We start from the raw sequence: 12,120 nt of genomic DNA on the forward strand, positions 1-12,120 counted from the left end.
GGGGAGATAACTCTTTAAAAAAATTTAAAGTGCAAAATGACCGGCTTCTTATATGTTGTCAGTCATGTGAATTTGATTTATTTCACTTTCATTGTTATTTAGCAATACACATTTAACTGGTTTAAAATGATTCAAAATTCTTCAATATCCCTTCATTATACATTGAATACCTTAAAAGAAATGGAATTAAGAGAAGGGTAAACTTAAACAATTTTCAAAGATATGATACATGATGTCAACGATATTAATGTCGTTTCAGGTATCCAAAAACAAAAATTACTGTATGCAGAACTTTACAAAAAGTTGTTTTTTTTTTCAATTATCAGATTTGTTGATTTTTTTTAAATTTGTCCCTATGCACTTTGACTTTCTATGGAAACCATTGTGACATAGCTACAATTTTAGAAGCTGACCTGGATTATCATGTACTTTACTGTACAATGTAACATTTTTATGAATGCATATTAGATTTTGTGATATACACTTTTGAAATATTGATTTTTTTAAAATAAGTTTTCAGCTTATACATATTAGTTTAAATTTTACTTTTATGCACCAAGTAGATATCCCCCCCCCCTTTTTTTCTAAACAAAAATGTCTGTGTCACATGAGCCTGCAGTGCACAGGAAATACTACATGTATGAGAGACAAGTAACCAGAATTAAATAATTTCTGAATTGTTTGACTGTACACTTTTGGAGTAATATTTTGCTCTTAATAGTACTGGCCATGGAACTGAAGAGTTCGTGTTATTCTAAAGTGTCCATATGACTATATAAAACATTTTTAATTGATGATAGGAAAGATTTCTCATGTACACCAATAGCATATTGTTGCAGCCCAGTTCAAAGTATTTCGTTGTGGAGTTCTCACCTTATCGACGTAATCTTACCTCGCCGTGTTACTCGGTTGCGATGAAATTATCAAATTTAAGACAGTTTTTGCAAGCCAGGAGAATATAGATATTGCATTAGACCTTCCCTACGGTACCAACAATTTGACCATCGAGTTTGACCTACTTTTGAAAATTTTATCCTTGGCCATAACTTTAGAACGGTTGGTACTTTAGTGTTTTCATTTTTCACATGACAATGTTTTCGTCGAACCCATTCTCCAATTAATTGAATGAATCGCAAAGCATGGCGGTCTACTACGTGTTTACGATTCAATAGCGACATGTGGTTCTCGTTGGTTTACTGCATAATATTTACTTGGTCCCCGGAAAAACCGTACAGCTTCTTTATTTTATAAGGCTGACATCGAAAGTAATAATTGCGCACCTTAAATGTTTTTTAAGTAATGCACAGTTTCTTTTTTTAGCTAATATATTTTAAATAATTGGGTCAACGACACAAAACTATGATGTAAATGCAAAACCATATAAACAGTAACCGTTGTAAGTTAATTTATTTTTAAATAATATAATCATAGCTTTCAAGAATGGCAGAAATTAACGGAAATACAAGTATAAATCGATCATAACTTATTAGACCCACCAACTGATTTCGGAATATATATACAATTTTCAACAATAGGGTCCAAGACCCAATTCTACAGTTTAAATGCAATAGGCATATATACAGTTGGTAAACAATTTAGTCTCGTTTTTATGCTATACATAGCTTCCAGACATTTGGATATTATCAATCTGATCCCGTCTTCGCATAACTACAGATAACAGTTGGCCCAATAATTCATAAATACAGAGCAGACCCAATAAATAAGCAAGTTTGAGTATATATATATATATATATATATATATATATATATATATATATATATATATATATATATATATATATATATATTTATATTTATATTAATAAATATAAAACCGGACACTGCGATATTTTTTGGATTTATATATATATATATATATATATATATCTATCTATCTATCTATCTATCTATCTATCTATCTATCTATCTATCTAATAATAACTGAGCAAGATGTTATTGACCAATTAAAAATACTTAATGTAACTAAACCTCCAGGACCAGATGGTATTTCTCTAAGAATTCTCAAAGCAACTTCTTCTATATATAAACCTCTAACCAAACTATTCAATCTATCTCTTACTAAAAAATGTCTACCATATATTTGGATCCAAGCTATGTTACACCTGTGTTTAAGAACAAGGGTAGTGCTGATAGTCTTAATAATTAGAGACCTATTTCTTTAACAAGCTCATTGTGTAAGATTATGGAAAAAGTATTGTTCAAATATATGTTTAATTACATTAAAGACAATGAGCTACTTACAAAATTTCAGTCAGGGTTAAATCCAGCCTGTGGATTCAACTGTAAACCAACTAGTAGAAATTTATGATAAAATTATATCAAGTTTAGATAAAGGAAAAGATATTCGTTTTATCTTCTGTGATATTTCTAAAGCATTCGATAGAGTTTGGCATCTTGGTCTTATCCATAAACTTAAGGGGCTAGGTTTTGGGGGTAACATGTTAGGCTGGATAGAAGATTATTTGACTCTATAGACAACAGAGAGTAACATTAGAAGGATCTACATCTACATTTCAGATGTTAGATACTGGGGTTCCTCAGGGTTCAGACTACTTGGTCCTTTCCTATTCCTGCTTTACATTAATGACAATACTAATAGCATTTCAAACAATATTAGATTATTTGCAGATGATACTTCTCTATTTGCTATTATTGATGATGATGTCAAACAACAAACTTTATCAATTACTAATGACCTTGATATAATAAAAAATTGGTCCAACACATGGGCTGTAGATTTTAATGCAAATAAAACTGTAAATGTTGACTTTACGAGAAAAAATATAAACTATCCTGCAATTCTGTTTGGATATAATGGTGAAATCATAAACAATAAAAAAAGTCATGTACACTTAGGCTTGCAGCTACAGGTGGTTGGTCCAATCATATTAATGGTATTTATGAAAAAGCATGCAAAAGGTTGAATATATTAAGATTGCCCAAGCATACAATTGATAGAGAAACACTGGTTAAAATATACATGGCTTTTATCAGACCTATACTGGAATATGGTGATGTTGTGTGGGGCAACTGTACCAAAGAAAACTCTGAATTGCTTGAAAAAGTGCAAATTGAAGCAGCCAGAATAATAACAGGGTTGAGAGTTAACTCATCCAGAAGTATCTTATATAGCGAACTTGGCAGGGAAACCCTTCAATCTCGAAGGGATAACCATAAGCTTATTCTTTTCTACAAAATAATTCATGGTTTAGCACCGCAGTACGTGTTAGACTTAATTCAACCATACTTTCCAACTGAACATGCATATAATCTTAGGTCTAATGGCAATTTTTACTCTCTGCCACTATGTCGGACTACTTCTTATTACAATAGCTTTACTCCGTCTACAATTAAATTATGGAATAATCTTGATGCAGAAATAAAACATTCTTCATCTTTGTCTATTTTTAAGTCAAAACTCAAAAACCAAAATATACCCAAAACTTGCAAACACTACAGCTTTGGCAATAGGAAAGAAAATATTATTTTATGTCAATTACGGAATAAAGCTAGCAATTTAAATGCTCATTTATTTAAGGATTTTTTAATTGCTGATAGTCAATGTACAAACTGTGGGTCTGAATCTGAAGGTAATATACATTTTTTTCTTGAGTGTCCAAGATACACTCAACAAAGAGTTAAACTTTTTAATCAATTTAATGATATTAGTGTACCTTTTCATATTAACTATATTCTTTATGGTAGCTCTGAATTTTCATACAACTTAAATTGTAAAATTGTTTCTTATGTTCATAGTTATATTATAGCTTCTAAGCGTTTTTGATTTTTTTTTCTTCAAATGGGCTGGATCATGACACCAATATTCTATGTCTGTCTGTCGGTATGAATGAATGAGGTGATGGGTTTATAAATGTAGGAATGAATGTGTTCATGTACATTTGTGTAATGTTAAACAACAAGTTAATTTATCATCATATGACAAAAGTCAAGCTTATAATTTATTATCCAATTATCCTTTGTCTTGTATACAAATATATCAATAACATATCACTCTGTAAACTGGTAAATTATATTACATACTATATACTATATTCTATGATTATTTTATAACACCATTCTTGACTTTGTATTTTGGAGAGGATTTATATAGGCTTTGCCTGTTGCCTAATCCATTTGATTACTCAATAAAATATGTTTAAATTAATTACAAGTAATTGAATGTATTTAAATACATTCAAAAAATATTGTGTATTTTCAATTACTTTTCAATTACATCTCAATTACATTTTTCCAAGTTTAAAATATATAAAAAGGGTGTCTTATAATGATAAATAGATTTTACATGTTTTGCATGGACTTTTGTTTATACAATAATTAAATGTCCCATAATGTTTCATATATGTTTATACAGCATGACACACTGCCCAGGGTAATAGGTAAAGATCTAATTTTGTGGAGGTGTGAACTTCTCTAACACCCAAGAACCCCCATTGATTTTAGACCCAATGGAATCAAAATATCCCATTCTTGTGAATTGTAGCAATTATTTTTTATATCCTGATATGCTGTACTGCCGAAAGTTGTACTTTTTGAATAAACATAGTTTTAATATGTGAATAAAAATTAATTCGCTATAGAGAAAATATTCTTCAGAACCAAAAATGAACTCAGTGGTACTGAATGAATTTAATGTTTAAGAAAACTGTTCTAGAAATGTTCAAGAAATCTGATCTCAACCGAACTATACAACCTTTAAAAACATAACAGTGCATAAATCCCTGTATATCTTAATGCTGTTAATATATGTATATGTTCTCAAGATTTAAAAAAATAAAACTAAAGTAATTGAAATGTAATTAATTACATTTACCAAAGTAATTGAGAGTAATTAATTACATTTTTAAAAATCAATGTAATTGTAATTGCAAGTAATTGATAAAATTGTCAATGTATTTGAAAGTAATTAATTACTTTTCAAAGTAATTGACCCCAACTCTGATCGACATCGATATCGAACTATAATGATAAGTTGCATTATGTCGATATATCGATATTGTTACTGATGATTTGAATTTGCCTATTTGATGTAAGCAATTCGATATCGATGCGATATCGTCGAAATCGACACCAAAGTAAGACAACGCCCAAATTATGACATTTATGCAAAATATTGATAAAGGTGAAAGGATATCGACTCCAAGTACAGATTGAAGTGTAGAGTTTATGTAGATGTGCAACGTCTCTACACCTACATGAACTGTTGTTGACATTGGTGAAATAATACTGAACAATATCGACGAGGAAGTAAAGACACCTTAAAAAGTGAAATGTTTCGATGACTACAGTTGAATTGATGTCGATTTGATATAAGATTGTTGCAAATAATGTATTAATTAATTGGAATTATGTTTGGCGATTATTCAGTATTGAAAGATCAATTCTATGTAAGAATCAAAGATTTATTAAAGGGTCTGGCCACGCATAGTCAACAACTTTCCTTACATTTCATACATGGACACACCCAGGTGTAAAACGCAAAAAAACACTAAAAGTTGGTTGCTGTGGGTAACCGTTGCCATGGTAATCGAGGCTGAAGATGGAAAAATAGCAAAACTTACCTGCTTTGAAGCCATATTAGAAGGTTTTGCCCACTAATGTATACTATCAAAGACATAAAACAGCCTTTGTCCTATTTTCAATTCTTTAATAATATCAGAAAATTGATGGAGAAACCAATACATTTAAAATGCTACCATGGAAACCGAAAGAAATTTTTGAAATTAGATTTTTGAGGTTTTTTAGTCAGCCGAAATGTGAAACTGTTAAATTTTTACATCCATGTCAATGTCCAAGCAAGATATATTTTATTTTGAAAATTGACATCCGTTGCTATGGCAACAAGGCCAAAAAATAGGAAAAACTGAGAAATTGAAGATGATTTTGTTATGCTTTAATTCCTGATTTTAGAAATTTTTTGCAATTGTTTTAGTTGGAACTTGTAAAAATATATCTAAAGTTTCATTTTATTCCACAAAAAGCTTTGTTATGCATAAGAAAAATGTTGTTGCTATGGAAAATTAAGTTGCGTAAAAAAATCACGCAGAAATTCTCATTTTTTGAAAAGTTCATAGCAACGGCAATTATTTTTAAAAATTTTTAATTTCTTTTCAAGTGTCATTAAAGTTAATGACATATTTTATTTTTCTCACCAATTGATTTCATAAATTTATTCATTATAAGTGAATAATATCCATTCAAAGATGCCTAAATATATTATAATTTTACCATAGCAACGGTTCTCAATTTTCATATTTAAATTCTTAATTGCACAATCATAATAGTGTTTACCAAAAAATCCAAGATTTGCACTTTTTATTCAAATCAAATGAAGAAAACAGATTTTTAAATTTCTGTTTAGTAACCATGGAAACGCTCTAAAAATATGCGTTTCTCCATGAATTTTTTTCTGTCTTTTGGAAAATGACAACTATTTTTAATAATATATTCTACTCTGGAAATCCCAAGTTGTGCACATTACTCACAATATGTTCTTAAATAAGCATTCAAATGCCATTTTTACATTTTAAACGTCGGTTACCATGGCAACGGGACCACACAGCAACAAATAAATGGTGTTAAGTTTTTTTACTCATCAAAGTCTATCAAATTGTCAAGTATGAAGAAAAACACTGTGACTATGCGTGCATGGCCACCAAATTTGGATTCATACATAGAATCGATCTTAAAAGAGCTTTAAATTTTCAGTGTCCAGAATGTCTTCTTCATATAATTTAATTCAAAGGATTAAAATTTCACAAATAAGTAATAAAAAACAAAGTTGTAATTGATATATTTATTCATAGTTTCTATAACAATCAATGCTTTTTCTGCACTATAAATACAAAACTGAGAAAAAGTAATGTACTATAAACATTTCATATTCAACACTCTTATTGCGCTAAGGTATTGGAATGAAGAAAAGCCAATTGGAAAAATTCCCTCCCTTATCAAAAGGATAATTTTTGTGCAGGCATCAAACATACTTTATAAATCCTTATAAATGCTGTTATATTTAATTAAGGTAACATTTGCAGTTTAACCATGTATATTTCAGTTTAACAAGTGAAAGGGGGCAGCAAATGCATGTAAATGCCAAAATAAAAATTGGTACCATGGTCGATCTTTGTCTCAGCTAGAAAAAAACAGTTGACATTGATCTTTTTATTTTTGTTGGACATACTTTCTATTCACAACATTTATACGTATATGAGTATAAACCAATTTTAAGTAGAAATCTACGAAAACATTCTATATAGAAACCTGTGTGAGATAGAGAATCTTCTTCCTATGTGTATTTTAAGATACAGTCAATCTAATTAAAATTAGATCCTTCACGCTCTTGTATTTGATATGTCGCTGTGAATGTAAATTTGATTGGCTGCTATTTTTTCCGCAAAGTTTAATCTGAGGTGACCCCATATGGGATGTTGTTAGATCCTCACAGCGACATCGTTAAGGATCTAATTTTAATTAGATTGAAGATACGGTAGTCACAAATGCTTTACTAGTCAATGATCTCTGGGTAAATAGAAACATCAGTATAAAATACTTTACATGGAATTGTAGAACACAGAATGCTAAAAATTGAATTCACTTAAGAACATATTACTGGTACATCTAAGTAAACATTACCGAACACTAGATAAAACACAACACTTTAAATCTAAATAATTGTGTGGTTAAGAGCTTCCAGTCCACAATTTGCATAATGATATACATAAACATTTACATGAGATTACATTGCTACCTAAACCTATTTAAATACAACAAAATTTTTCTAAAAAACAATATTATGATCTGCACTAAAATATCTGATAAATGCAATTCAAAACAAGCATTTACTATATTTGCTAACAAAGAACAGTACAAAGTACTTAGCAATCTGAATGTAAATACTAAAATCACCAAGCACGTATAACAAGAAATAAAGGTTAATCTAGTATAATAGCAGTCGATCGGTGTATTTAATAGCGGTCGATCGGTGTGTATAATAGCGGTCGATCAGTGTATGACAGCAGTGGATCACTGGCCTACAATAGCCAGCAGAAGTTTCTTGTAGTCTCCGCTGGTCTCGGATGACACCGCGGCATTAAGAGACTTCCCATGATCCCTCTGATATTGATCCTTAATGTTCTGTAGATCAATCTGCAAACATGAACTTCTTATTTTAAACAAGAGGCCCATGGGGCCACATCGCTCACCTGAGCAACAATGGGCGTTCAAAAGATATTGTGCCATATGGTCCCTCGGTAGAAAAACAAAAAATAAATATTGTAAAGTATTTGAATTTTACACTTATCTTTGTATACATGTAATCTTTGACATTGTACCTTCATGAAATATTATTTTTTACCAGAATAAGAAAATTCTACGCAAGATATAAAACTAAACATTTGGTAGAGGTATACTGTTAAGTTGTTAACTTCCAAATCCCTATATTTTCGTTCTGCCCTCCCCCCCCCCCCCCCCCCTTTGTAAAGCGATCAAAATATATGAGAGCATATAGGTACATTTTTTCATCAACTACTCAGTACTTACTAGTTATTGTATTAAAAAAAATAGTAGTTATTGTTTTTTATTTTAAAAACCCTACATGTATAGATGTGAAGAAGAAAATTGTACCTCAATGTGCTCATTCCTCAAATTAAAAACATTCAAAAATTTTATTTGTCTTCTCCATTATAATTAAATGACTGTTATTTACTTCGCGTACAAACCAGGATAATTTTCCGCTGTAGTATTCTTAGGAATAGCGATAATTACTTTATCCCCGCAACAGAAATGTGTCAGAAATATGGAAACTGTTTTAAAGATGACGTTTTTATTTACTCGTGTCTGAAAAACTATCAAAATTGATGTAGATTTCACATTATTTATTGTATAAAGAGAGGGCCCCAGAGAGTAGATATATACAGAATACTCACAGTATCATTCTTTTATTTTGTTTGTGTACAAGTATTTAACATGCTCTAATTCATAGAGATTTTCTAATGTTCAACCAAAATTTCAGTGTCAATTGTAGAATTATAAGCAAGATACAGAGCTCACAGTTCGCCTAGGTTTGATTCATATTTTGTTCACATGAGTTTATTACATTCAGCTTATGATTTTTAACTTGGTATTTCCTATTCAGCATTAAAAATGGAAAAAAAAGAATGGCCTAAGATTTTATATTCTTTTATTAACTCAAGACCAGTTTACTGGTATTTGAGGTTCAAAATCAGTGTATACAAATGTACACAAACACAGTGAAGGATCACATGTACAGTAGGAGTAATAATGACGAAAAATGTTAAGTTTACAATACAATAAGATGTTAAAGTTGGTTTCTGAACGAACAGACTTTGAAATTTTTCTTAATAAATATTGACAAATTTTTTACTTTTTTAATCTTTAGTTTTTAAGATCTGTGTACAAACAAAGAATTGTGAGCAAATCTCTGTATCTTGCTTATACCGAGCGCAGCGAGAAGCGGGCGAAGCCCGCCTCGCGAAGCGAGGATTAATGGTAACACGTATATGTAAGAAAATCAGTGAAAAATGAAAGTTGAATCAGGGGTACTTATGCCAAAAAAAATTTCTTCCAGCCCTGGGCGCCGCCATATTGGCAGCCATTTTTTTTTTCAACAAGTTAGTTCGATCAATAAATTGACTGGTACTAATCGATGTTTATTGCCCCTGAACTCGATTAAATAAGTTCCAGTGTTTCGATAGAAGGTAATTTGAATTAAAAGAAATTAAAAAGGAAACTAGATAAGTTTAGTAGTGTTTCAATCAAGAAACACGACTTGTTCTGTGTATGTCTTATCAAATTATCAGATGGAAAATAAAAACATTAACGTCAAGGAACTGATCTTTTAGATACTTAATAAAATATTTAATTTTATTACAGCGGCATTCATATGAATTTAATTGATGAACAATATGAAAGAAGAAATAAAAAAAAGTTTGGAATCACGTAACTCTCTTCGGCTATTTCCGAAGACAAAACTTGAACGTTTTACGTCTGAAATATGACGTCACAATGTAGACTGAGCACGCGACGTTTAGTCAAACTTTGGCTAATGATTTTATGTGTAGGCAACCAAGCGGATCCTACTGTGTGCGTTTCAAATAAATTTTGTTCTACAAAAATCAAACTCCACTGTGTTAGAGCTGCGCTCGGTCCAACGGTTTACAACCGTTTACATATTAATTTTAAGCTTAACACTCAAATATGGTTAGTAAATAGAAATTGAAAACAATTAAACACAAGAAACATTCACTTTAACAAATAAAGAACACAATTTATTTTTTCGAAATGAATCATATATATATAATGTATATACCTACATATTTCCGTCAGCAATGTCAAACTTTATTTTAAATGAATAAACTCGAGAAAATGCCGAGCATCGCAACAAAACCTATTGCATTAATCTACCATTACGCAAAAGATAATGCCGATCGAATTACCGATAGAATGAATTGTATTTCATTATTTTTTGATACATCAGATTTTGCTTAATTTGCGCAGGTAAACATTTAACTGTTTGATTTACCAAAGTCTCTGTTTGATTAGATACGTAAAAATCACGAAATAATAGCGAGCGCAGCTCGCCGGCGCTGCGCGCCGGCTAGCGAAGCGAGCTCTAAGAACCAGTGTGCGCGGGAAAAAGAACGAGCTAAACCTACAGTTCATCAAACAAAATTTTTTGTCTACGTCCCATAATGCTCTCTAATGTTTACACCCGTGGTGCTATGCCAAAAATGGCCGACTTTTAACTCGTAATATACGGTGACTTAAAGTTTGAAGACACGTTTTTGAGTACCGCATATGCTTTGGCGAGACTCAAAAGATTTGTTACATGCTTCCATACCTTCGTATTGAGTCGAGAAACGTAAACAAAGACGAACAAAGTCATAGATGACGTCACAGTGCACTCGCGCTATATTTCCCGCGAAAAATTTAGAAAATTTAGGTGGATCAAACATCTGTAATGAGTGTACTGGCTATTTCAGTATAGTCTGCGATACCTGCCTCATTGACATATGATTTGTTTTTAATCTTTTTTTAATATAGAGATTTTATATATATATATAAACTAGCAAGGGCCATACTTTACTGTCATGTCGATCCATTTTTAAAGTAATTGTGCATGCATGTACCGTGCAGTAGGCAGGTAAGTATATGAGTAGGGAGGAAATAAACAATAGGACATTTTGAACTAAATAAAAAGGAATAAAATGAAAAAATAAACAGGTAAAAAAATTATGTAGATATTGCATATAGTCATACCATTAAATAAAAGTGGGAAATTACACACCTACAAACAGGTACCGGGCTCTCTCTCTCTCTCTCTCTCTCTCTCTCTCTCTCTCTCTCTCTCTCTGGGTAGGGGGTTGCGCTGTATATATCATAACCATTAAAATTAGTACATTTGGCATACTTATTGTAGAGCAATACTCTCTCAAAAATTCTTTGACGTTCGTTGATACCTAAATAAAACTATAAGTTGACAATGATGCAAGGTACAGTATGTGTAATTCTTGCTGCGCTCGCCAGAACGGTAGCACCGTAAAACATATTACAGACGATAGTTCCCAGGTTACAAGCAGAAATAATGAAAACGAAACGAAAATCGGAACAAGCTAACACCAACGTCATGTGTGAAAACTGTCAACGCATTGAAATATTTAGCCTCAATTTACTTCACAAAATCGGCAACAATATATTTTGCATGTTTCAAAAATTTCCCTTCATACGCCAACTGTTGCACAACAAGCAAATTCATCATAGTCAGATCGACCCTTTTTCGTATAATGTCATGGCTGCTTTCAACAAAGAACCTCGTTTTAGAAGTATGGAATACGAGTCTAGGTAAAATGGGTATGCAAACCCGGGCCGTGGCAAAATAAAAGCCAAGGCAGATCGACAATCGTCAATTCCAAATACGCATTATTTTGCAGCAATATTTACAGCGAATACAAATATACTACTCCATCAAATATCCTGAAATTTTAATGAGATTGGCAGATTAATAACTGCCAATCTTTGTTTTGCCCAGACCACGTCATGCGTACCCATTTTACCGGATGC

At 31.4% G+C, this 12,120-nt stretch overlaps 1 protein-coding gene across 3 annotated transcripts in view; it reads right to left on the reverse strand.

Moving 5' to 3' along the window:
- The window catches only part of LOC105348537 (annexin A7), a 104,108-nt gene that overhangs the window by 77,566 nt on the left and 14,422 nt on the right, over positions 1 to 12,120 (reverse strand). For 2 of the 3 annotated variants that reach the window (XM_066067277.1, XM_066067276.1), the window contains one exon: positions 6,821 to 8,187. The exons of the other annotated variant lie outside the window; for it this stretch is intronic. In XM_066067277.1, coding sequence (XP_065923349.1) covers positions 8,065 to 8,187 — 123 coding nt within the window. In that variant the 3' untranslated portion in view covers positions 6,821 to 8,064. Of the gene's footprint in view, positions 1 to 6,820; positions 8,188 to 12,120 lie in introns of those variants that run through there. 3 annotated transcript variants of the gene reach the window in all.

The sequence above is a fragment of the Magallana gigas genome, chromosome 7 (genome assembly GCF_963853765.1).
Source record: "Magallana gigas chromosome 7, xbMagGiga1.1, whole genome shotgun sequence".
NCBI classification, from domain to species: Eukaryota; Metazoa; Mollusca; class Bivalvia; order Ostreida; family Ostreidae; genus Magallana; species Magallana gigas.